A 27,444-nucleotide genomic window follows, 5' to 3' on the forward strand; every position below is an offset into this window, starting at 1 on the left:
AGCAGGTATGCTCAAGTCATCCACTGGTGCGGAGGCTTAATGGCTTAAAATATTCAGTTATGAGAGTTCCATCCAAGCCACTTGTTGGAAGCATGAACAAAAGAGCAAAGAGGTATTATAATTATAGAATATGAATTACTGGTAAGTAATGTTCCACAGAACAGGCATAGCATGGACAGCAGCACTGAAATGTCTTCCATATTACTTCACCAATGTGCCTTAATTCTGACCTGGTACCACTTTGAGCAAGAGTGTGTTTCTTTCTACATGCCCATTCATTATTTGGTTGATCCGACGAGACTGCCAAAACATGTGCCATTTGTGATGGTGAAATTGGACTAGGTCACTACTGTTTAGTGCCAAATTTGAACCAAAAATGACATAGAAGTAAAAGGCCAATCCCATATGATCCACCTAGTCCTTCCAGGAACTGCCTAAATCAGTACATAATCCTTAATAAGTAGATTTCCATCTCCAGTCTATCTTGATCTGTTCATGGTATTGCAGATTAGCTGTTTTTCACCCCTTAAATACTGATTCAGGAATATTCCTGTTCAGGACCAGAGGCTGGTCTTTGAACTTTGGCTTCACAAGCTTCTTGACATTTGATTAAGTTTAAATAAACTTCTGTCCTGAAGCATTTACTGAAGTAATTTGCTTTCCAACTTATCCACTGTAGAGAAACACTATTGAAAAAGTAGCTGGCAAATTATTATAAGAGTCTGTAAAAGAATTTGGCCAGCTAGTATTAGGCAATTGTTTCTGAGCAATGTGTGTTTGGTTCTTGATTCTGAACCACTAAAATTAATGGGTGTTTTAAAAACGGACTTTAATGGTGCAGGATCATGTGCTCGTTCCTTTGACACATTCATTAGTCCAGTTGCAGGGAGATCCAAAATGTAGCCATCCATGCCACTAACATCTATTTTATGGGGGTCCAGAAATTTCCCCCAAGGAGGGGAATGTCATTTGGGCAGATTTTATTTGATTGATTTTCATCTCAAAATTCTAAGCGTTTTGCAGTCCTTATTTCAGAGGTTTGATATTTTTTTTCCAAAGTAGCGATACATTTTAAGATAAGGTTGAAGTTTAAGAAGAGTCACATTTGGGACCTGGCAGCCTCAACCGTGTCCCTTGAAGTAATGTACTGTCTGATTGTCTTTCTTTGCTTGTGTTAGATCTGTGAAGTGCCTAAATCCACTTGTCACAGAAACCTAGGGGAAATTATATTAATAATCAAAATAATAATAAGTATGAAGATAATATTGCAGAGTAAATGTAACTATAGGGAGAAAGTGTTGGTTGCCGTGGGTTCTGTTTTTTATTAGAAAAAACAACAACCCTTCCTTTCTTCCTTACAAACATATATTATGCAGAAATGTAATTTGGTTTAGACATTATGAGGTCAACTGAATCCAGTAAGAGCCCTTCTGAGGACATCTACTGTTCTAACTCTTCATCTGAATTTCAGTAGAAATTCATTTTGCTCAGCTTATTGAATTCTGGGTCGTTTTAATACATCTTTGTAAAATGCATTGAATAAGTTTGATCTTCTAATGCTGCCTTTCATTGTCTGTTCCACGCAAGAAGTTGAAAGGAATTTCTTCTGCACTGTCTGGATCTTTCCTAGCTTCCATTACTTTTGTTTGACCCTAGTACTTGTTAAGATACCTTTTGAGGTGTGCCCCATATCTTTATCCTTCAAAACACTAAAAAATTTTCTATCTCCTGTGTTCTAATTAATGTAAATGTCATTTGCCTATTCATAGATATTTAGGTCAGAAGGGACCTATTCGTTCCTCATTGTTAATATTGAAACTCCTTATCTCTTTAGTCTGTTGTCCAATTCTTTGATATCTATCATGTAAGTACAAGATTACGTACAATGCTGCAGTTGTGTCATCTCTAGCACTTAGTATTTTGCCCACAGACGACTGGTGCCTCATGTGATACAGCATGGCCAGAGGGCGGCAGGAGAGTGTTTTTTTGTTTTTTGTTTTGGAAGCAGAAAAAATTTTTATTTGTGTAACACTTACAAAGAATTACCAAAGAGAATAAAGCAAATTATGCAACAAAACAAAAGCAAACACAAGGTATAACACAGCAGCCTTCGGGAGGGAGAAGTGTTCAGGCTAGCCTGGGCCCAGAGCGGGCGGGCTTCCTCGACACTCGTGGTCTTCCACTCCCTCGAGTTATCTAGTGCCACGCCCAGTGTCAACCGATTATTCCTCTCCTGAGAGTGCCCGACAAGATGGGCACGACTGCGGGGTGGGCGGTTTGGGGTGGGGGGGAGCTGTACACCCACGTGTTATAGGACCCTTCCTAGGTGACAGTGATGACGGCATCCACAGCGGCAGGGGCTAGGGCCTCTCGCTCTTCCCCTCAATCAAAGGGTCAGGCGGAGGGAACCCGACGGGCTCACCAAGCAGAGAACCTCGGACAGCGCCCACCGCTCCTCAAAGGCATCAAGGGAGTTGGTGGATGCCGCCCAGAGGAACTCCGCCCGGATACGTGAATGTACTGAGGATCGGAAAACGGCCCTACAATCGCAGGACGCTTCATGAGCCAACCTCCCCTCTCTGGTTTTATAAATGGCTGTTTTAGCTAGGGCTAGGAGGAGGTTAACCAGGAGATCTCGCTATTTTGTGGGGCCACAGATGGGGAGTGTATAGATAAAAAGGTGAGGGGAAAAATGTAGCCAAAAGCGTAATAAAATATTTGTGAGGAGCCGGAAAAGGGGCTGCAATCTGGCACACTCTAAATATACGTGCGCCAGGGTTTCCCTCACATTGCAAAAAGGGCAAGTATCCGGGATGGGGGTGAAACGCATCAAAAACACGCCCGTGCTCACAACTCCGTGAAGGAGCCGCCAACTAATGTCCCCGACGGGCCTCGGGACCAAGGTGGAATACAGGCTAGCCCACCGGGGCCAGCAGGAGAGTGTTTTGGTTTTTTTTTTTTGAAGCAGAAAAGAATTTTATTTGTGTAACACTTACAAAGAATCACCAAAGAGGATAAAGCAAAACTATGCAACAAAACAAGAGCAAACAGAAGGTATAACACAGCAGCCTTCAAGAGGGAGAAGTATTCAGGCTAGCCTGGGCCCAGAGCGGGGGGGCTTCCTCGACATTTGTGGTCTTCCACCCTTCTGAGTTACCTGGTGGCCTAGAGCGGGGGGTCTTCCTCGACACTCGTGGTCTTCCACCCCCTCGAGTTACCTAGTGCCATGCCCAGTGTCACCGATTATTCCTCTCCTGAGAGTGCCCGACAAGATGGGCGCAGCTGCGGGGTGGGCGGTTTGGGGTGGGGAGGAGTACACCCACGTGTTATAGTACCCCTCCTAGGTGACAATGATGATGGTATCCACAGCGGCAATGGCTGGGGTTGGGGTCTCTTGCTCTTCCCCTCAATCAAAGGGTCAGGCGGAGGGAACCAGACGGGGTCACCGAGCAAAGAACCTCAGACAGTGCCCACCGCTCCTCGAAGGTGTCAAAGGAGTCGGTGGACGCCGCCCAGAGGAACTCTGCCCAGATACGTGAATGTACTGAGGATCGGAAAACGGCCCTACAATCGCACGACGCTTCATTAGTCAATCTCCCCTCTCTGGTTTTATAAACGGCTGTTTTAGCTAGGGCTAGGAGGTTAACCAGGAGATCTCGCGATTTTGTGGGGCCACGGATGGGGAGTGTGTAGATAAAAAGGTGAGGGGAAAAGTGGAGCCAAAAGCATAATAAAATATTTGTGAGGAGCCGAAAAAGGGGCTGCAGTCTGGCACACTCTAAATATACGTGTGCCAGGGTTTCCCTCACATTGCAAAAAGGGCAAGTATCCGGGATGGGGATGAACCGTGTCAAAAACACGCCCGTGCTCACAGCTCCGTGAAGGAGCCGCCAACTAATGTCCCCGACGGGCCTTGGGACCAAGGTGGAATAACGGGGCCAGCAGGAGAGTGTTAGAAGGGAGCCTTATTCCCTGTAGAGGGAAGAAAGTTTGCTATAGTTTAATTAAAGCACCTGAAGCCAGTCACCTGATAAAACCCCCCTGCTTTAATCAGACAAGGGAAGGAGTTGAAGCAGAGTGGATTGGTGTTGGAGTAGAGAGCAGTTTGGAGGAGTTGAAGCAGAGTGGATTGGTGTTGGAGCAGAGAGCAGTTTGGAGGGAAGCAGAGGAGATTTGAAGAAGTGCTGTGGTGGGCTAAGAAGACCAAGACCCTAGGTAAAGGGACACCTGGTTTGTGCAGGAAGGGAAGTAGCCCAGGTGTAGGAACCGCTCGTTCAAGTGGTTTACCGTTATCCCTAGGGCCCCTGGGCTGGGACCCAGAGTATAGGGTGGGCCTGGGTCCTTCCCTCTCCACTCCTCTCCTCTAGGACACTAGTGGGGCAGTTAATACCCCAGTTCAGGAGCGAGAAATGGTGTCCTGAACCCTCCCCAAGAAGAGAAAGCGCGAGACCCATCAAAGTAGTGCTGGCAATTTGCCACACTCCCCATTGATCCCCTTGATCGATGCTTTATGTTTTGGTGGGTATGTCTACACTCCAGCTGGAACGAGGTTTTCCAGCGTAAGTGGGTAGATGCACTAGCATCGCTCAAGCTAGCGCACTAAAAATAGCAGTGTAGCCAAGGTAGCAGCTTGGGTTAGCCGCCTGCGTAGGTCCCCAGGGATCCGGCAGGGTCATACTCAGGCAGTTACCCCAAGCTGCGCCCCTGCTACTCCAGCTGTGCTGCTATTTTTAGGGTGCTAGCTCAAGCAAAGTGAGCAGGTGTCTGGGAACCCATGCAGGGAGCCTGTTCCCAGCCGCATTTGGACATGCCCTGAGATCCCAAAAGGAATTATTACTGTGTTTTGACGCACTGTACGAATTTATTCTCTGGGTGATAGTGCCTGATAAAACTCCCATTTCTAATGCAAACTTCTCTATGTATCCTATCAGCTGAAAGGGGTGATTTTCTGTTTACCTACTATCAAAACTACATAGCCAAAACTTGCCATCACTTCATGTTTCCTAGCCATTATGAAAGCTGTCTGCGTAGTTTTTAGTGCCTGGCTTGTCCTAGCTCTAACCACTCTTGATCCCATTTTGCATGGCACACAAGTCATCACACATACATGTATGTCAGATTAGGCCCAATTTAAAATTATATCCTGTATTTCTCTGTGCATTGCAAAAGGGGGCCGAATGCTGTTTCCTTTATTCATGTAAATAGTCCTGTTGACTTTTGTGACTATTTTCCTATATGTAGTGTATACTATTCGGTTCAGTGTCTTTATGTGAGTGGTGCTGGGTCCCTAGGTGCAGGTGATGAACAGAGATGTGAAATTCAGCCCTACAAACAGTGATTTGAAGTGCAGGGGCCTGACTCTCTTCTCACACTGGTTTTATGCTGGTGTAACACCATTGATTTCAGTGGATCTGCTCTTCATTTACATCCATGTAAGAGGGATCAGACTCAGGACCAAAGACTTCAGTATTTTTTGAGACACATGTTTTCAGTAGGTTGGAGCAGTTCCGTTGGGCAAATTGTGGACTCTTTTCTTAAGGCTGGACTTCTTTATGGAAACACCCAGGTAGGGGACAGGAAACTTCATAATCTCCACCCACCCTCCTCCCCCTCCCCCCCCCGAATAAACCAGGAGTCCACAAACCCTTTCCCCTTACTGCAGATCTCTTGAGATGAGGAAGGACCTTAAGAGCTTATCCTATATCCCCTGCTCTGGTGCCATATGGCTACCAGCTGGCAGTGTGGGATTCGCCATCTGGCACCTGTCCCTAAAATCCCTTTTTGAGGAAGATTCCCTGCATGGAGGGCGATCCTGGAGAAAGTTGTTAAAGCTTATGGGCTCCAGGCAGTGGCAGGCCTTATAGTGTGGCAGGCAGGGGGTGTAACACCCTCCTCTCTCCCAACCCACTGACTTTTAGGTGTATTTGTGGCGCCTTTTCAAGCCAGTAGGTATAATTGAAAGTGGCACTACTGATGACCCATTGTCCCTCTTGGTTCTGCCACTGCTCAAAACCTGGCTCTGCTACTGGCTCCAGGGAGGATGATCTGCATTCCTGCAGCCATTCACCTCCGTCCTACACACTTGATCCTGCAAGATGCCTTCGTCTGATCCAGGGAATGAGACTGTGCTTTTCTATAAATGCTTGATCATACCTGCTGCCTATGGGAAAGCAGAGATCCATCTGTGCATAAGGGAACCCTGGGCTCGGGTCTCCAAAGGTCCATTTTTTAATCTGGCAAAATCCCATTAATTTCAGTGGGAATTTGCCTGAGTGTGAGCTAAGTAAATCTGAATAAAGAGCATCTCCTCAATATTTGGTATGGTATTGTTAAAAGCAATAAACTCTAGAGAGCACAAAAGTGACATTATTGTCATATCAATTGATACTTTCTAGGTAAATTCTTTTAAAATTAAACTGAATGATGGTGGTGTTCTTAATAGATGCTTCCTTTGATTTCATTTTGCATTCAGTACCCCAGAAGAAGCTTTGTGTTGACTCTTCTGTTAATATTTTTATTGGTTTTCCAAACATTAGTGTGAACTATGGTTTTCTGTCTAGTTACAGAAAGTGATAGCCACATAGTTTTCTTTGCTGTTTTTGTTCCACATAATGCATTAGCTCTCAACTGTTACTCGTATTTCCTCACTTTAGGTGGAGTGGATTCCTCCTTTGTGCCATTGCAATGCTCCTTGTGATATTCCCAATGTTTACTTTCCCAAAAAAGCTCCCACCGCGACATAAAAAGAAGAAGAAAAAGAAGATGAGCTCTGATGACATTTCAAGTGATGATGATGTCATGAAAGAGAAAACCAACAGCAAAAGACAAGTGGATAGTTCAATTCCTGCTTCTATGGGATTTGGAAAGAATGTTAAAGGTAAAGCATATATATTTTTTTTAAAGGAGCACATGTACAATAGGGTTTAAGATCGTACACAGGGCTATATTCTGGACCTGCATGAATTTAACTGAGGGCAGAATTTGGCCATATTATACTTGTTGATATTAAAAAGAGATGGATATTTTTGAGGAGAAAAGTTTTAATAGATGGTCTGTTCTTCTAATTATAAAGCACAGTTACGATTGACATACTGAATGCTGAAAGCACAGTAATATGAATACCTTTTCCTTAAATTATCACAGTGTGTTTAATATTTAGCTGCAGAGAGGTAACATATGTGCTTTGTTTTAACAAATGTCTTCTGTGCTGAGAAAAAAATGAATAGTTTTTTTTCTACAGCTTTTTAGCTTGGCTAAACCATATCTATCTATCTATCTTATTTATTTACTTTACTTATTTATATGACCTCCATTATCATAGTATCTGAGTGCCTCACAGTCTTTAATGTAAATATATACATCTTCACTGAAGCCATATTATTCTCATTGGAATAAAGTGCTCCTCTTACTTTTAATAAAAAGAAAAGGAGTACTTGTGGCACCTTGGTGCCACAAGTACTCCTTTTCTTTTTGCGAATACAGACTAACACGGCTGTTCCTCTGAAACCTGTCTTACTTTTAATAGTCTGTCAAAAATGGAAAAAGGAATCCTTGCTCATCATCTTTTCTTGTATTGGGGCAATAAGTTGTGGAATATTTTATTATTCCATATACATTTTCTGCCAGTTTGATATTAAGTTTCTATGGGTCTACTTTCAGAGTGCTATGTTTTTGTCAGTTTCTGAAATCAGGAAATAATAATAATACTCACTAAAGCATAGGGATCCACCAGTAATTATACAAGACTTAAATTTTATTCAATAACATTATTAGTGTAAACTCTAAACATTGTTGAAATGTAAAGAAAGGACAATAGTGTCACTTTTTAAAAAATGCGTGAATTTAGAGCTCGTGAAAGAGAGATTGATAGCATAGGCTTAATTAAGTAAGGCATAACGTGGAGTGGTACAGGACAAGATTTCTGCTACAGTTCTGTGAATCCATCTGGGTCTTTATACTATTGCTGTTCTAATTTTGGGTACCTGTGAAGTGGTTGTTAAAGGTGCCAAGTTTGTGGTATTTTTCTGATTAGCACAATGGGAACTATGAAGAGACCATGAAAGCTCCTGTCATTTGTGCCATTAGACAGAATTTGAACTCCCGACTCTAGAAGTATGTCTGCACAACAGTTAAACACCCAGAGCTGGTCCATGTCAGCTGACCTGGGCCAGCTGCAGGTGGAGCCTGAGCCTGAATGTCTACACTGCAGTTTTATAGCCCCAGAGCCCAAGTCTTGTGAGCCTGAGTCAGCTGATCTGGGCCAGCTGCAGTTGTTTAATTGCTATGTAGACATAGCCTAGATGTACAGTTAGCACTGGACTGAATGTTACAATTGCTCTTAGTGTTGGTGACAGTCCTGAATTTTGATCACATATTTATAAATAATCTGTTCTTTTAACCATTTTGTTTAGCCATTAGACAAGGGGTTAACCATACTAATGGTATTCTCTAATGTAATTGTAAGGAGCATCCGCGCACATCTGTAATACCTTTCTTTGCAAGGCATTTGCTATCTCTCAGATGTGTATAGTTATAACAGCTGCAAGTCCTGTTAGTCTCTGTGGAAAATTGATAAAATAATGGAAAGTCAAAAGGGCCATGATTGTGTTGTGTGCTGGTTGTCTTGGCAGTACAATAACTGGGTCATAACCAGATGTGCATAGCAAACAAGACAGAGGTACAAGGTCACGTTCTTTAGAATTTCCTTCATTTTGTGTCTCAATCAGAGGTGAGTAGTGATGACACAATGGTGCATTCAGAGGGGCTCAAAAGATAATGGATTCAGAGGCAAATAATTGGATGTAGTTACTTCTCTAGAGACTGCTATCCGCACAGCACTAGTGGCTTTTATTAGGTAAAATTGTTTTCACAAGTCGATGTAGCCAGTTGGATTTCTTTCTTCAGGCATTAGGGGCATGCCATTGGCAGAAGTAATTCTGAGCTCTCTGGCTAGGTCCAGAGTGTGTCACTAGCTTTGGGAGATCTGGGAAACATGAGCACGTTTCCTGTTATCAGCATGACATGCCCAAGTCTCTCAAACTGCACAATATTTTAAGATGAAGGGCCTGTTCTGTTTGTACAGGCACCTGGCCACAATAAAGAAGAAAAACAAATTAATTTTTTTAGAGAGATCCTTCCAGATACTTACTCTGAAGGAATAACAACCAGTAGTTTCATATTTCCTTCTGTTTCATGTACTCATCCTAACTACATATAACAATGGTACATACTGTATAAGGATCAATTCACAATTTTTTAGTCACTGAAAACATTAGTAAATCACCCCAGTATTGGCTATTGTATTAAAAGTTTTCAGTTTCACCACAAGAGAGATTCACCATGTGGAACGGTTAAGAACTGCACTATATTTTGGAGGTGAGAAAGATGTTGAACAAGTTGAGATTGCTCAAGGAAAAGAGATTTGCCTTAAATCATGATAGCTTTTCAAACAGGATGCCTCGAGTCAGGTGCCTAACCCTTCCCTGTAAAAACAGTGGCAGTACACACCCAAATCCACACAATGGATGGGGAAGCCACATTTAGCCTTTAGCTCAGTGGCTAGGGAACTCCCCCAGGATATGAGAGACCTTTGTTCAATTCCTTCTTCTACCTGATGAGGAGAAGGGATTTGAACATAGGTTTCATAGCTCTCAGGTGAGTGCCTTAATATATGGACTATGGGATATTCTGATGAGAGGGGGTCTCTCTATCTCTCGAAGCCATTCCACTTTATATAAAAAATATGTATTGGACCAGAGAGACAGTATGACTCTATAGTCCGGTGCTTAAGGCACTCACCTCTGAGAGAGAGGCACTTTTTGAGAATGCCTACTGGATCGGGCCCTGCAGCCAGGATAGGTGTGGGAATGCTGATCTTCACGTGGTTTGAGAGTCCTGCTGGGGCTTAGGTGTGAGGTAGGCACTCAGTGCCTAAATTGAGGCATTGTGCCCAGCAGCATAAATATAGGTGCTCATGGGACTTTAACATAAAAAAATGTAAGCACCAAGGGATTTTGGGAGCCTCCATAACTAGGCAGTAGCCGAGCAGGGGTTTTAAGAGTTTTGGTGGCACCTACATGATGGAGTTAGGAGCAGAAGTCCTTTTGTGGATCTGAGCCCTTGTAAGCAAAACAAAACAAAAAATATGGTAAAGGACAAACATAATTTAAACTCTTGAGGAGAAGTCCAAGCCAGACTCAGAAGAAGAAATAAAAGGAATGGAGTAAAGAGAAAGTTGGGTATAACATATGAAGGAAAATAGAGAGTACTGTACAGTGTAAGTATCTTGGGCCAGAGCAGGTGTATAATATATAAACCAAGGTTTGATCCCATAAGTGCCGATAAATCATGAACACAAACAGATGGACTCATAGTTTTCCTTTTACTATGTAGGTTGCATAGTTTCATTGTATGGCACTGTGCCTGCGTACCCTTCAGCAATTACCTCAGCTAAGCATATTGTACAATTAGATTAATTAACCTGCAGCTGGCATGGTATAGAAGATAAATACTGTACTGAGTTTAAACATTCTATAAACTCCTCAGGTACATCAATTAAGTGGATTTATATCATAATCTCTGCTTTTCTTTCTAAATTATATGTTTTAAATAGAAATGGGCCTATATCCAGACAGTCCTGAACTTCGGCGTTTACACATCTCCCAGTCCTCTGTTTCATACTGTTTCCAATCACTTTTGCAAAAGAGAATGGCAGCATGCTGATAGTCCATTATATGTGAGGACACAGCAAAAGTTTCAGAATTGCTGGGTTGATCTTGCTAGAGCCAGACTTCAGTCCTGCACCTAGAAAGAGTTCAATTTCGTATTCTATAATGGGCAAATATTTCTCTGCAAAAGTCAGAAGACACTGGAGAAACACGCTACTGGCTCAGTGCTTGAGGTCTTCCATTAAAATAGCAAACGTCAGGAATTCAATAGACACTTGGACTGGGAATCAGGAGATTAGTATCTTAATTAAAACTGTCTTTAGATAGGTTTTTTCCTCAAAGCATTTTATCAAAAAAATCCTATTTAAATTAAAAAAATCCGATTTAATTGATTTTTATCAACCCTGCCCAGGTTCCTTCCCAACAATTTACTTCCCTCTCCCTCAGCTCCTCCGTTACCCCTGACTCCCCCAAGCCTTTGCACTGCTCCTGAGGGGTGCAGGAAATATGGTTCTGTATTGTAGTTTAAATGAATTATTACTCAGAGTTCTGTGTTAATATGCCTAGTGAGGAATCTATTTGTCAAAAGCATTTCCTCAGTCTTTTTTTTTATTGTCTGTATTGTTACAGACATAGAATCATAGAATATCAGGGTTGGAAGGGACCTCAGGAGGTCATCTAGTCCAACCCCCTGCTCAAAGCAGGACCAATCCCCAATGCCCATACTTGCTGACAGGCATTTTGAAATAAATGACCAGAAATAATTGAAACTGGTGTGATTATATTGTGTTATTTTGACAAACAAAATTTGCAGAATTTTAAAATACTGTGCACAGAATTTTTAATTTTTTGTGCAGAATTTCCCCAGGAGTAAATAAAGTAGCTTGTATATATTGCTGTTATAAGGGTGATTTTTTTTTAACAAGTAATGTAACTGATAGAGATTTATTTTGTTTTCTTCCACCTAATCTTTTTACATGGTAAGAGAATGAAAGGGCATCCTTAGAAAAGGACAAAATGGTAGAAGACCGCAAGTTCTTGTTAAACAACAGTCGTCTTATATTTGTGCCGTTGATGTACAATTATGCAAAAATAAGTGCTAATATTTTTGTTTTAATAAGAAACAGCAGTAGGATTTCAAAAGGTTTCATGACAACTCTGAAGCAAACGACTAGGCTTGTGATAAGCTGTTGTTTATTTACAAAAATAAAGATAATACTTGAAATATTGGACACTTGGATATTGTAGAGACTTTAAGGATCCATTATTTTATACCCACAATTCCAACATATTGTCCTATCTTAAATAATTATTATGACTGGCAAATTTAGCTATTTTCAATTTTTTCGCTTATTGTACCCATTTTGTATAGTTTTTTTTATTCATAATGTAATTAAACTTTATAAAGCTTCTGCCAGACAGAGTTTTGTTTTTCTCATGTTAGGATAGTAGTGAAAACCTAATTTTGGATGTGCATTTTATTTCCATAGTGGATTTGTTTAATTTGCACTAACTTTATCCTCTGTGCTAGAGAACTGTAGTTTAGTTTCCAGAGAACTGTGGCTCATACTGATATTAAGTTATATAGCTGGAGCCTGAGGCTGTTACAAGGTGACTTGCATTGTATAATGTCCAGAAAAAAATCTCTGTTTCAAGCCAATAATTTGGAATAATCAAATTAGAGTTTGCCTCTGAAGAATCTATCACAGGTTTTATAGGAGACCTAATGTATGGTACAGGACATTTAGCCCTGGTCTACGCTGCGGGGGGATCGATCTAAGTTACGCAACCTCAGCTACGTGAATAATTTAGCTGAAGTCGACATACTTAGATCGACTTACCGTGGTGTCTTCACCGCGGTGAGTAGACTGCTGCCGCTCCCCTGTCGACTTCGCCTGTGCCTCTCGCGGAGCTGGAGATTTGCGGATGATACTAAAATTTGCGGATGATACTAAACTGGGAGGAGTGGTAGATACGCTGGAGGGGAGGGATAGGATACAGAAGGACCTAGACAAATTGGAGGATTGGGCCAAAAGAAATCTGATGAGGTTCAATAAGGATAAGTGCAGGGTCCTGCACTTAGGACGGAAGAACCCAATGCACCGCTACAGACTAGGGACCGAATGGCTAGGCAGCAGTTCTGCGGAAAAGGACCTAGGGGTGACAGTGGACGAGAAGCTGGATATGAGTCAGCAGTGTGCCCTTGTTGCCAAGAAGGCCAATGGCATTTTGGGATGTATAAGTAGGGGCATAGCGAGCAGATGGAGGGACGTGATCGTTCCCCTCTATTCGACATTGGTGAGGCCTCATCTGGAGTACTGTGTCCAGTTTTGGGCCCCACACTTCAAGAAGGATGTGGATAAATTGGAGAGAGTCCAGCGAAGGGCAACAAAAATGATTAGGGGTCTGGAACACATGAGTTATGAGGAGAGGCTGAGGGAGCTGGGATTGTTTAGCCTGCAGAAGAGAAGAATGAGGGGGGGATTTGATAGCTGCTTTCAACTACCTGAAAGGGGGTTCCAAAGAGGATGGCTCTAGACTGTTCTCAATGGTAGCAGATGACAGAACGAGGAGTAATGGTCTCAAGTTGCAGTGGGGGAGGTTTAGATTGGATATTAGGAAAAACTTTTTCACTAAGAGGGTGGTGAAACACTGGAATGCGTTACCTAGGGAGGTGGTAGAATCTCCTTCCTTAGAGGTTTTTAAGGTCAGGCTTGACAAAGCCCTGGCTGGGATGATTTAACTGGGATTTGGTCCTGCTTCGAGCAGGGGGTTGGACTAGATGACCTTCTGGGGTCCCTTCCAACCCTTATATTCTATGATTCTATGAGTCGACGGGAGAGCGCTTGGGGGTGGGAGGGGGCGTCGATTGATCGCGTCTAGACTAGATGCGATAAATCGATCCCCACTGGATCGATCGGTGCCTGCTGATCTGGCAGGTAGTGTAAACATATCCTTAGAGTTTTACTTAGCCCTATGTAGACATGCAATATGCAGCCCAAAAGGATATATTAAATAAAGCTGCTAGTTTTTAATTAATAATGAACTTTAGCATATTAAATTGAGCTCTCAGTAACCTGAAAGATGTGACTAGAAATGTACTCAAATTAAAACCCCAGATCAGAAGTCCAGCAGAAAATATCAATTTAGTATCTCTATAATGAGCTATACCAAAATCCTGAATCCAAACACTCCTGAAACTGAGTTTCATCATGTAGATTGAACTATGAACTTTACCAAGTGTTGTGACATTTGGATTTGGCATTTTATAGAGATACTGTGACTCAATCCTGAGTCCAGAGTTCAGCTTCCACTGTTTGGTTTCATCTTATTTCTAGAGATAATACTTAGTTTATCATCATAATAAAAGGACTGTTCTATTTGTGGTGGCCATTGTTCTGGAAGTTAGAATGAACAGAATATAGTCCATGTTTTGGCCAGCATTCACTCTGTTGTGAACTATTGTTCAGTGCCTAATTATTGCATCGTTTTCCTTCCAACTCACTACTGAAAACCAAATTCATCTCTCTCTCTCTCTCTCTCTCTCTCTCTCTCTCTCTCTCTGATGGGATTGTTCATGAAATTACAGATGGATCATGGAGAATGCCAAAAACTGCTATACTGAATTCTCAACTCTGAGGGAGGTTGGGCTAGGAGACATGGACTAGCCAGTCACAGTCCTCATCTTCTCTCCCTTTCTGCGGTGCTTTGTAAGGCTCCCTTCTCAAAGAAGAGAAAAGCGCAGGGCATGGCCCTGCCAGCAGGCAGCAGTGGGAGTGGGGGTGACCTGTCAATCTAGGGTTTTCTACTGTGCTCATCACCACAGCAGCTGCTCACTACATATGTTTAAAAACACCAAATAGGCAAACTGAAATCCAGTTTCCAGTGGCAATAAAATCAGCCATGGCTTTCCCTGCCTCCTCCTCTCCAGTCTCATGCTCCCAGCAGCAGAAGTCCACTGCTTTGGGAGGCTGCCAGCCACATATTTTTGGGGGCGGTCATGGCTGCATGGTTGCTGGTGGGGTGCACTGGTGCTTGTTCTGCTTCCCTTCCCTATTAATCCAGGTTTTGAAGGAAAATGAGGTTCTTGGTCCTCCACCTTATCTCAGGGGGACCATTTGTACTGCTCCCCTCCACCAGCCCAACATTAGCGGTTCTCTTCAGCAGCTTGGCTAACCCTGGGAGCCCAGACCCTCTGCTGTGATATCTGAGGTCCTTCAAAAATTGTTTTAAAAAATTGGCCCAGTTAGGGCTATAATTAACATTGACAGCCCCCTAGCCCCTTTAAAAATCACCCCACAGACTGAGGAATGGGAGATACACTAGGAGTTAATGCTATTGTAGTGAATTGGATATTTTTCTCTTAAATTTCCTTTTGAATGTGTGATAAACTTGTATTTTTATGTCTTGAATCTGTAATATAGCTATCATAAAATTTTAGCAGTGTTTCCTTTTCATCCTTGTCATTCTAATTTGGTTTCCAAAAATGTTTATTGATATATTTTTGGCATTGTCAAGAAACCGTAACACCATCTCCTTACATTTGCATCGATATCTTCCTGCCCCAATGTCACCTTATTTCTTTCTGTTTTGACATTGCAATATCATAAATGTTCAATAATAGTGATGCAGGTTTAACTACCTTGGCTATTCTAGAACATTTACGTTTCAAAATAAATGAAAGCTTCTTAGCACAATTTATGGATTAGTTCTTTCCACCAAATTTTATATTTAAAGTTTAATACTTTTCTTTGTAAAGCTGGCAAGAAAACATTTGAAACTGGATCAAAATGATAAATCCTCCCATCTATAATTGATTTACTAGAATTTTGGAGGACTAGAAGAGATTAAAATTGGATGCAGACAGACAGTTTACATGCTGATTTGCAACATGACCACTTTTGAAATGATAAGGGCCTAAATCTGTCTTGCTTTGGTCATACAAATAATCCCACTGAAGTCAACTGAGCAAGGAGAGCAGGATTTGACCTCAGAATACTAGACCCCACAATACGTGCTTTCCAACAAGCACACCAACTCAACCATTCATCATCTCTGTAATATGTTCAATCTGGAGCCCATTAAAGTGTTCAGTGGGTTTGGGATCAGTACATTCCCACACAAGAAAATGTTAAACTGGAGTTAAGGCTAATTGAAAACTCTGACCTGTAGTGACACCATGAACGGGAAAATAGTTTTTAAAATCACTTTTGTCTAATCTAGGACCATAAACATGAAAATGCATGAATCATAATTATATGGTTATCACATGGTATCACTACAGGGCAGAGTGAGGGTTGTTTAGGTGCCTTGACTATTAATTTCTATATCTCCTCATGTTCAGATTTCTTTTAAGTGCTTGTTTTTGGGATAATTACAACGTTGGGTTTTTTTTACCTTTAAGGTACTGTTATTACTCCTGGGGGAATTTTGGCGCCACTGCGCAATTCAGAATATGTGCAGAATTAATGTTCTGTGCAGAATTTCCCTTTTCTCTGCAGAATTGGTGCTGCAGAGCTGCTGGCTACCATTAGGGACCACTGGACCCAGCAGAGCCCACCTCTCCAGCTCCCAAATACAGGACACTGCCAGGGAGGATGGGAAGGGGGAGCTGGAGCATTCCAGGTGGCTGTGGTTCTCAGTACTTCCTGAAGGAAGGAGGTGGCATGCAGGAAACTCTGTACAAGCCCGGGACGCAGCATCAGGCTTTTTCTCTCTCTGGCAGGAGGTGGTGAGGTTATCTGAGCTGGCGGATACCCCATGGCTGAGCTTAGGGGTTGCAGGTGTCTGGGCTGGCGGCTGCCCTGTGGCTGGGCACTGGGCGTGAGGGGGTGCAGGTATTTTGGCTGGGGGGGCCCTGCAGCTGGGCTCTGGAGGGGAGAGGAGTGGAGGCGGTATGTGTGTCTGGACTGGAGGATACCCCATGGCTGGGTTCTGGGGGGAAGGGGGTGCAGGTGTCTTGGTTGGGGAGGCCTTGCAGCTTGGCTCGGGGCAGAGGGGGTGTGGGTGTCTGGGTTGGGGGGGGCGCAACTGGTTTTTTAGGGGAAGCGGTGTAGATGTCTGGGGTGGGGGGCACTCTATAGCAGGCATCTGGGGGGAAAGGGGGTGCAGTTGTCTGGGCTGGGAGGGCCCTGACGCTGGGCTCTGGGGGGGAGGGGGTGCAAGTGTCTGTGCTGGGGGGCACCCCATGGCTGTGCTCTGAAGGAAGGGGTTGTGGGAATCTGGGCTGGGGGTGGGTGGGCGCATGGCTGGGTTCTGGAGGGAGGGGACAGAGAAATAGGAAATGGGTTGTCGTAGGAGTTTCTTTAACTCTCTAATCCTGGGAAATCTTTTTTTCTTGTCTGTTTTGTTACAGTCATAGTTGCCAACAGGTATTTTGAAATAAATTTCCAAAATAATTGAAACTGGTGTGATTATACTGTGTTATTTTGATAAATAAAATTTGCAGGATTTTTACATTTTGTGCACAGATTTTTTAATTTTTTGGCACAGAATTCCCCAGGAGTATGTTATGTGCTTTTTAACTTTCAGTATGTTAGATTTACATGCATTATTAACAAATATGGCTAAATATCATATCCTACTGGTTACCTTCCCAAATTATGGCAATATCATCAATGGATCCCAAATACAATTTTTTAAAAACGTTTATTTAGGCAAAATTACAATAAAATGTTAACATACTACAAGTAGTAGATTGATTTATATGGCCTATCTTGATCATGCAGAGTGCAAGAAATAATCTTTTTTCCTACAGAAACATCAGAATTTTTTATCTTCAGAAGTGAAAGTTACATCAAAGAAATTCTGAAATAACTTAAAACTTTTCCTGCTTTTTTACTATTTCAGCATTACCATCCAAAGCCTCTCTTCCTGCAAGCAGATGGGCTATAATGACTCCTATGCCTGTGTAGGGCTGGAATAGGGCCTAGAGGGGTACATTCAAATAGCAGAAGAACACAGGAAAATATTTCCAGTCCAAATTATAGATACTCTTTTCTTTTTTTAAACTTCGCAAATATGGCTGAATGTTAAGAAACCATTATTTACAGTCCATCTCAAAGGAAGTCAATTTGTTTTTCTTTTCCATTCATTATTTATAACATTTATTTGTCATTTTTGTCATTTTGTAGAGCTTCCAAGAGCAGCTGTCAGGATCTTAAGCAACATGACATTCCTTTTTGTGAGTTTGTCATACACAGCTGAGAGTGCCATTGTTACTGCTTTTATTACCTTCATTCCCAAGTTCATCGAGTCACAGTTTGGCATCCCAGCTTCCAATGCCAGCATCTACACTGGTAAGGCATTGCCTTTAGCACAACATTGAAAGGATTATCATTCTCTAACCACTGAAACAAAAGCAATAGAGGAAAAAAATAAAACTGGCTTTAAAATGATAATCTTACTAAAGCTAAATAATGTCTAACTTTACTTTTTCCATTCAGAATTCCAGTAGTTCCTTGGGTGTTTGCTATGTTTGTTTACTAAAACGCAAACCAAATATTGTTGTTTTTATTTTGTACAAGTGAAGAACTTGCCATTTTTTTTAGGTTATATTAAAGTTTTATTGTGAGGGGAAAAAATAAGGGGATATACCGTCACATTCATAGACCTTAAGGTCAGAAGTGACCATCATGATCACGTGCAAGTTACAGAGAATCTGCCATTAGTTTAAAAGGTCTTATAAGTTCTTATATTATTTAATATTAATTTCTTAAAAGCTAATTTTACTTTGACCTGCTCAACCTTTATAATATTCTCCCTTCCTTTCTCTCCGGTGACCAAATGACTCGTCTATGCCCTACTCATTCATCTTCCACCTGGACTACTGCAATCTCCTCCTTGTTTATTTATTTATAACAGCCTTGCCACAGTCCAGCCCATCCATAATGTTGCTGCCAGAATCATCTCTCTATCACGTAAATTGACAGGTTTCAGAGTAGCAGCCATGTTAGTTTGTATTCGCAAAAAGAAAAGGAGTACTAGTGGCACCTTAGAGACTAACCAATTATTTGAGCATCAAGGATCTACAACCTATCCTGAAGGACGACCCATCACTCTCACAAATCTTGGGAGACAGGCCAGTCCTTGCCTACAGACAGCCCCCCAACCTGAAGCAAATACTCACCAGCAACCACACACCACACAACAGAACCACTAACCCAGGAACCTATCCTTGCAACAAAGCCCGTTGCCAACTGTATCCACATATCTATTCAGGGGACACCATCATATGGCCTAATCACATCAGCCACATTATCAGAGGCTCGTTCACCTGCACATCTACCAATGTGATATATGCCATCATGTGCCAGCAATGCCCCTCTGCCATGTACATTGGTCAAACTGGACAGTCTCTACGTAAAAGAATAAATGGACACAAATCAGATGTCAAGAATTATAACATTCATAAACCAGTCGGAGAACGCTTCAATCTCTCTGGTCACTCGATTACAGACCTAAAGGTTGCAATATTACAACAAAAAGACTTCAAAAACGAGACTCGAACGAGAGACTGCTGAATTGGAATTAATTTGCAAACTGGATACAATTAACTTAGGCTTGAATAAAGACTGGGAGTGGATGTGTCATTACACAAAGTAAAACTATTTCCCCATGTTTATTTCCCACCCCCCACCCCTCACCGTTCCTCAGACGTTCCAGTTAACTGCTGGAAATGGCCCACCTTGATTATCACTACAAAAGGTTTTCTCCCCCCCCCACTCTCCTGCTGGTAATAGCTCATCTTAAGTGATCACTCTCCTTACAGTGTGTATGATAACACCCATTTTTTTCATGTTCTGTTTGTATATAAATCTCCTCACTGTATTTTCCACTGAATGCATCCGATGAAGTGAGCTGTAGCTCATGAAAGGTTATGCTCAAATAATTGGTTAGTCTCTAAGGTGCCACTAGTACTCATTTTCTTATCACTTAAATTATGTACCTGTCCTCTTGGAGAGATTTCACCAGCTCGCCATTGCAACGTGCATCCAGTTCAAACTTTTGTCCTTGCTTAAAAAGTCCTACCTTATACAGCCCGACTGATTTCACTGGGGCTCTGTGTGGGTGCAAGGGGCCCCCTACGCAGAATAATTTACAGAATTGGGGACCATGTGTTGGCCCTGCTCTCTCGACTCTGCTGATGAAAGCAGCCTTTGCTTCTCCTCTCATTTCCTTCTCTCTCTTTGTGCTTTCTTCTGAGCTGCCTCCTTCATTCCCATGCATGGAATGACCTCCTCAAACCTGTACACCAGCCCACCTCCCTCTCCTTGTTCAAATCCCTCCTAAAAACTCACATCTTTCATCTCACCTCTGAGAACCAAGGGAGAGAAACACAACATTTAAAAAAATAATACAAAACTATCAAGATCATACCACCCTGAGTAACTGACCTGTTACATACCTCCCTGTGTAACAAAGCCCCTGGTTGGGCCCATCTATGGGGATTGAACCCAGAAACTCTGGAGTTAAATGTATGACTTTCTACTGCTTGAGTGAAAAGAGCTGGCCCAGTAACTTGGAGGCAGAAACACACTCATAAAACTCTTATGTTGTTCAGCCTCCAGAGGGAGACAAAAGTCCATGCTGGTATAATACGGATTACGCTTGTCCTTTTCTCCCTGTTTTTGTTGGTAATTAACCCTGCCTCTTTTGTGAAGCCACTATTAAATTGTCAGTCTTTCAGGGCAGGGACCACATCTTTGAAAGGCATCCACCGCTATTTTTGATACTCAGAAATAATGAAGAAATAATAACAAAACAAGCAATAATAAGCCTTGATCTTTCCCTGCATGGCCTATTTTGAACTTCTTTCAATATGCACCATTTTAGAAGGAAAACCATTCCACCTTTTCACTTTCAGTATCTTTTCATTTCTGTAGTCAGAAACACTAATTCTCTTAAAGGTATTCTCTTTTCCCATTTTTTCCTGGCTCTGAAGCAGTTCAAGAGTTCGTTTCTGTACAACATACATTAAAAATTCCATAGTTCTTGAGATGCACAATGACCTTATGAAACTCATGGTCACAAATGATTATTGAAGCTAGGAGTTTAGCAAGATTAAAAACAGGGATGAACATTTATATGATAGACTATCCAGTTACATTAAATAAGATTAAAAAAATGGGAGGGATATAAATCCACATGCTTCAGGACATGTGAACCATTAACTGAGAATGGTAGGAAAAACCTTCCTCTATAGGCAAGCTATTCCATAATTGCCAACTTCAAGGGTTTTTTTTTTTTTTTCCCCATCTGTCTCTGAAGCACAAGTTACTGGCCACCATCAGAGACAGGATACTGAACTAGATGGACCACTCATCTGATCTGGTGTGGCAATTCCTATGTTACTTGGAGGCAATGCATCAACAAATCCATGGCCATTATTCAAGTACTCCAAACTTCAAAATGGAGTCACTTCCCCACCTCCCACCGCCGGCTATGCCCCAGCGGGTGAGTGAAGTACCAATGGACTGGGCACGCATGATCGCTTCAGAAGAGAAGGGAGAGCTATAGGAGAAAGAGAGAAAGCTGTCTGGTTGCATGGATCCAGGAAAGGAGAGGAAGCAGTGTGAGATGGAGAGACAGGGAGAAAGAGGATCTGAGTTGGAACCTTGGATGTCTGTCTAGTCTGGGGTGGGTGGGAAAAAAAGAGCAGTCTTCCTGGGATCCTGATCGGGACAGTGGGAAGTAGCAGCAGTGGGAGTTCTCTGTGGGAGCCTGTGGAGTGGGGAGAGACATTCTGTGCAGGGCACGAAATTAATGAACTATATCATACAGATGCTTGCAGTGATGTTGTAGTCGTGTTGGTTCCAGGATATGAGAGACACAAGGTAGGTGAGGTAATACTTTTTATTGGACCGTCTGTGGGTAGACGGGACAAGCTTTTGAGCTTCACAGATCTCTTCTTCAGGTCTCCTGAAGAACCAGTAGATTAGTTGAAGAAGAGATCTGGGTAGCTCAGAAACTTATCCTTTCTACCAACAGAAGTTGGTCCAATGAAAGATATTACTTACTTTGTTTCTCATATAAAATATAATGGTAGTTGTGATTTATGGGACTAATTCCAGATGATGGTTCTAGTGGTTATACAAACTAGGAGTTTTGCTCTCATGGTTTATGGCATCACCGGTAGTTTTGATGGAATTATTGACCCATAACTCACATTAGAGGCTGTATACACACAAGAACGAGTGCCAATAAAACATTCATGTGCCAATAACACACACAAAGGTTGGGAAATTCCAAAAAGTTAGGACTAGATTGAGCCTTTGCTGTATCCTGAGTATGGAGCAGTTTATAGCTGCACTGCCCCAGAGAAGATCCTCAGGGAGTAATTGTGACTCTTAAAAAATTAACGTTCCCACTCTATTGCCCACTTACTAGTGTGGGGGGTGGATAATTTCCTACAGTTATTTAGTAACGTTTAATTTTTCTAGACGAAGGTAAAAGAAGATTTGGAGATAGCCAGTGTACACAGTTACATCAGTGGAGCTTGTAAATTACTTGTACTGTTTACAAGCTCTTCTAGCTTCAGTTGCAGTGTAATTTTGTAAATTCTTTGAACCAAAATATCAACACTTCAGCTGTGCGCTTAACTAGCTGTACACACATGCTCAGTGCATCTATCTTTGTGTGGCCAGCTGAAGACCTAATGAGATTTTGCACAGTGCATTTTCAATTGGCAATTTACAAACAGCCATTTCTTTGTTAAATTTCATTCAGTTTCTTTTCTCAAACAAAGCAAAGGCATTAGTCTTCAGTGAGGATTAAATCCATGCCAGATTTCAAGTTTTGAATTTGAGTTTCCTTTGCTGAAGTCTTTTATTTAAAAAAGAAAAAAGTGGTTAGAATTTTTTAAATGGGAAAAGTGTAATTTTTCCGCCCACAGTGAACAAAAACAAAACAAAACACAAAGCTCTTAAACTTTCTAAAAACAAACAACAAGAAGTTGACCTCAGGGCAGAGGCTAAACTTGGAAAATTTCAGCTCAAAAGATAAAATGATTCAGTAGATTATAAAAGTTTGTGAAGAAAGAGGGTTATATTTTGCAATTTAAACCATTTTGCATTCACTAGTAACTTCTACTGTTCCTACATATAGTAATATACCGTAAACTGGTACAACTTCTTTTCTAGGAAAGGTGCAGTGTACAACTCACACAGAATAGATTTTTAAAATCTCTTTGCTACTACCATTGGAAATGCAACACTGGTAGCAAATATTGCAGATTTCTGTAAGCAGACTGTTAGTAGCTGCTATAATCATCTTTTTCTCCTGTGGGAAAGCTTCAAGTGCTGCAGCATTCCGTCAACAGCAAAAAGGACAGATCCCCAAAATTGCTGACTGAAAATCTTGCCTTGGGGTACTATACACAGCATCAGATTTTGTGCACACACAAAAAATCCTGTATGCCAAATTGTATTGTTTTACAATTATTTACATTATTTTATTGTAAAATAAAGCAAAGTGCAATACAATGACTTACTATCAAATCTCAGTTTTTAGTTCCATTATATGACTTTGAAAGTGAAAAATGAATACCGCAATTAGTTGTTTATGCTTTGCTTTGGAAGCTCCTCTGGAAGAGCCATTGTAGTAATGACTATGTTGTTTTGATAGTTTATTACCTTCCATTTCACATACACTGTATGAAAAAAAATATAAGTATCAAGTTCTGCTTTGCACAAGGGGCAAAATTGCATCCCAAGCTCCATGATATACTGAGAGAATGTATACTGCTGCAGGCTTCCCTCTGTGCTACCAGCTAGCTGCAGGTCAGCATGTTCCTGTCCCCTTCCCCTAAGGGTGAATTTTTTCCCCTGAGGGACACAGAGGAAGAAGCCCATGTGCTCCTTGAGTGCAGGGTTTGCAATTGTTCCCTAGTTCTTGCCTGAGCGGGATGAATGTGGAAGGTGGGGGGCAGGGGGCGGCAAGCATTCTCCTTATCCCCTTAGCTCCTGTTCTAGGGCCAAGGACAGTCTGGCCCAGAATGGATGGGAGAGCAGGACAGCTTTCTGTAATAACTGAAAACCAAGCAAGACAGAGGTAGCAAGGTCATTGAATGCAAAGGATGGGTCAGAAGGATGTAACTGGAAGAATGAAGGTAAATTAGAGGGAGTGGGGAAGGAGAATAAAACAGTGTGAGGGGATTTTTTGCAGAAAGTTGGGAAGAGCAACAAGATGGGCAGTACACAGGGCCAGATCCTGACTTGCTGTAAATTGATATAGCGAAGGACTGATGCTTAAAGAGCGTTCCACATTGTCCTACTCTTCAGTCTTATATTTGTGCGCTACCTCAGAGCAGGTACTGCCTGGTGGACTCAATTAATCAAGTTATCATTTTCCTATTTGTCCTTTTGATAAATATTGAGAGAGAAAATGTTCAGAATGGGTGAAAAGGTTGGAATTATGTCCTTCTCGCATTCATATCCAATATTTTATTCTCCTGGGAGCTAACAGTTCTGAAGTTGTTCCCTCAGAAGAAAATAAAATTTGTTAGTCTCTAAGGTGCCACAAGTACTCCTTTTCTTTTTGCGAATACAGACTAACACGGCTGCTACTCTAAATCCCTCAAAAGAGACCTTCTTTTAGAAAGAATTAAAGATATTAAAGCCCACCCTGTTGGGAGATTGAGAGGTCTTTCTAATTCCACACAGAATTATTATTAAGATCTTAGGTTCACAGTCGACGCACTAATTATGGTCCCAGGGATGAAGCCCCTCGCCCTGCCTATGGCCCAGATCCCTGTGCAGACCCAGGAGGGGTGGGGCTGGCTGGTTGTTGGGGTTCTCCAGGATACCAGCTGCGAGACCCTGTTGTGGGGTGACTGTCTCTCTTTGGGACAGGATCCAGGCCCTGCTCCTGTAACTGCCGAGGGTTTGAATTTGAATCCAGGGAACCAATCGGTGGAGTGGGAAATGGTCAGTGAAAATGCAGATGACCTGGCTGGCAGCAGGGAGGAGCTGCTAGGCTCAGGATACCTGCCTGCCTGTAACCAGACCCCTGGGGCTGGGTGGGACAGAGATGCTCCCCGCCCCCTTGCGCACTGGAAAGGGTGCTCACGCTGGCTCTGGTGCAGTGAGGAAAAAAGCGAGCTCGCTGCCTACCCCCACTGGGACAGCAAGGGCAGCGCTGAGCAGTGGGAGCTGAGACCCCAGCTGAGGGGGTGGGGAGACACAGGCAGGGCAGGTTATCTGTTGGGAGTGGCAAGGTGCTTGGTAAGGAAAGTCTGGATGAGCCTAGGCAGCCTTGTGAGCTTTGTCTAGTCAGCAGGGTGGAAGGCGAGGATAGTGGAAGATGAGTGTCCCTATACCTTACCTGTTACCTGGGTGGAGAATTGTGACAGTGAAGGAAATGTGCCTGTGTCTATCAGGGGTATTGACTTGCCCGTGGAGGGAGCTACCCCAGTCTCCAAGCAGTTGTCTGTGAACACCCCTGTGTGCTGGGACCAGGGGAATGAGATCCCAAGCTGTGTGTCTGGGAAAGGAGAATGTGTCTCCAGCTCTTTGTCTGGGGAGCGGACAGAAGGGGCCTTTCAGCCTGTGATAGCTGACGGTAGTGCAATTGTCTCAGAGTTGGTTCTGGATTCAGCTAAAGCCCAGGAAGGGAATGGTCCTAAGTTTGTGTTTGCTAGGGAGAATGGCACGGTAACTAGGTCGCATCCAGTTAGTGTCTATGTAAAATCCCAGAGACCAGACAATTCTGGTGCTTGTATTTTGCCTGTTGCTAGTGTGTTGTTGGGAAAGGGTGTAGCAACTCTGTCTAATCAGAGTGAGATCCTAGCCAGGGCACAAGGAGAGCATAAAAGTGATTTGATTGTGTTACCTACTGAGGGTGTGGAAACCTGTAGCAAGAAGGAAAAGATTCCTGAACTTGTGTGTGGCAAAGGGAAGGAGAATGCTTCTAACCTTTTATCTAGGAAGTCTGTCAGTTTGCCTGAAAGGGGATTGTGTAGGAATCTGCCTGATGGGCCAGAGGTAATTCTGGATGTAAGTGAGACCCAGAAAGAATCTGTTGTTGCTCAGGAAAGTGTTCCTATAGAGCAAGCCCTAGGTAAAGAGGGTCAGGGCAGAATTTCTGTGAAGGGTGAATTGTTGCATAGAAAAGCCCCTAGGGAAAGGAATCCTCATGGTAGTCTTTGCAAGCAGTTTACTGCAACTGAAGGGTGTGAAAGTGATTTACTCAAGAAAGTTTCAGTTCCTAACAGCCAGAAATTTTCTGTTGTAAATGAAGCTACTGACTTTCCTGTTGAAAGATCCAGTGTGGATAGCTTTGAGAAGGTCTCAGATGAAGTGAAAGCTGTTAAGAAAGTTAAACAGTCCTATAACCAAGTGGCTGTGTTTGGCCAGCTTGTTGGGGAGACAAGGTTGTTGAGAAAAGGATGTCTCCATGCTAGTTCTGTAAGTGAACAGTATATGGCCCAGTTCAAGTTGGGGGCTCTTAACCAAGAGAGCCCGAATTGCAGGCCTCCAGACTGGAGCGCGGGGAGAAGACCTGATCTCAGTTTGACCCCCAGGGGTTTTGGGGTGGCAAAAGGGCACGGGCCGCATAAACCTTCCCACATGCGGCATGCGAGTGCTATTAACCACCCCTGACCTAAGGGAGGGCGTGAAATTGGAAGGGCCTGGTGTAACTCCCACCAAGGAATAGGAGAGATGCTGGGGAATCCATGGGAACGTTGGGGGCTTCAAAATTCCCCAGGTCACCGGCTAAAGTGACCCCACTCAGTTCGGTCTCGAAGGGGGGAGAGATGTGACGAAGCGGGACTGTTCTTAATGTTTCCTCTGAATATTGTGGGAGTGCCTCAGTTTCCCCTATGCCCTTCTTAAGTATCTAGGTGGTGGGAGAAGGGTGTGTGATCGTTGCAGAGCCCTAGAGGGCAGGTATGTGCAGGGGTCTGGACACAGAGAATGGCCAACACCCGGTTTCCTGGCAACTGATGGCCTGGGCCCTTCCCCCGTGCAAGGTGAGAGCTAAAGGGTTGGAGAACAAAGGAATCAGGTGACCTCTTGGCCCGGGAAAGGGACAAAGCCCAGAGGAGGAGGTGCTGGAGGGGGAGGCGTTTGGGGCTGGTTGTGGACATGGAGTGAAGTGTAGACGTGGTTGTCTGGCTCACTGCCCCCCAAAGTGGACCCAGCTGAGGGGTCCTGTTCTCTGCACCTACAAGTGTGGCATTGCTTATCACTCTTATTTATTAACACTTATTTTCACATTTCCAACCTCACATTTGTTACAGAGATTTCCTTCTGCAAATGTTTGTGGGTAAAGCGGGGGAGGATGTGAATGTTCTGTTACGATTGCAACTATATTACAAAATGTTTTTCAATAGACTTTTGTTTTACATATCCCATCTTTTAAAAAAATAAGAATGCCTATCATGATTTTTTCAGCCCCCTTTCACTGGTTGCAACTGTCTGAAAGCTGCTAAATTCACATTTGATGCTGAATGAATCTTCATGAGCAAGACCATCACTTAAAGATGTACAATAAGAAGCAATGGGCAGTGAGAGCCAGGAGAATCTAGGAAAAACAGGAACTTTGCACAGTTTAGCAACTCCACAAGGCACTGGGAGAGAGGGCTAGCCCTTGGCCCCACTACAACACTACCAATTGATGTTCATAGCAGCAAAGTCACAGTTCTTGTCCATAAACTTGTCAGGGCTTAAAGTTTATTGTGCTCTAAATTTTAAGTGCCAAGTCTTTCGAGTGGTGGAATGCTAAGGACCAGATTTGGATACCTTCACTCACAATGAGTCTGCAAGTAGTCCTGTTA

General features: G+C 42.7%; 1 protein-coding gene across 5 annotated transcripts in view; it reads left to right on the top strand.

The window, feature by feature from the left end:
* SLCO5A1 (solute carrier organic anion transporter family member 5A1) overlaps nt 1-27,444 on the top strand; it is a 125,147-nt gene that overhangs the window by 59,398 nt on the left and 38,305 nt on the right. For 4 of the 5 annotated variants that reach the window (XM_048840906.2, XM_075125142.1, XM_048840908.2 and 1 more), the window contains exons 4-5: nt 6,654-6,877; nt 17,801-17,965. In XM_048840906.2, coding sequence (XP_048696863.2) covers nt 6,654-6,877; nt 17,801-17,965 — 389 coding nt within the window. The remainder of the gene's footprint in view (nt 1-6,653; nt 6,878-17,800; nt 17,966-27,444) is intronic. The other variant, XM_048840909.2, reaches the window with a different exon arrangement.

The sequence above is a fragment of the Caretta caretta genome, chromosome 2, assembly GCF_965140235.1.
Source record: "Caretta caretta isolate rCarCar2 chromosome 2, rCarCar1.hap1, whole genome shotgun sequence".
NCBI classification, from domain to species: Eukaryota; Metazoa; Chordata; order Testudines; family Cheloniidae; genus Caretta; species Caretta caretta.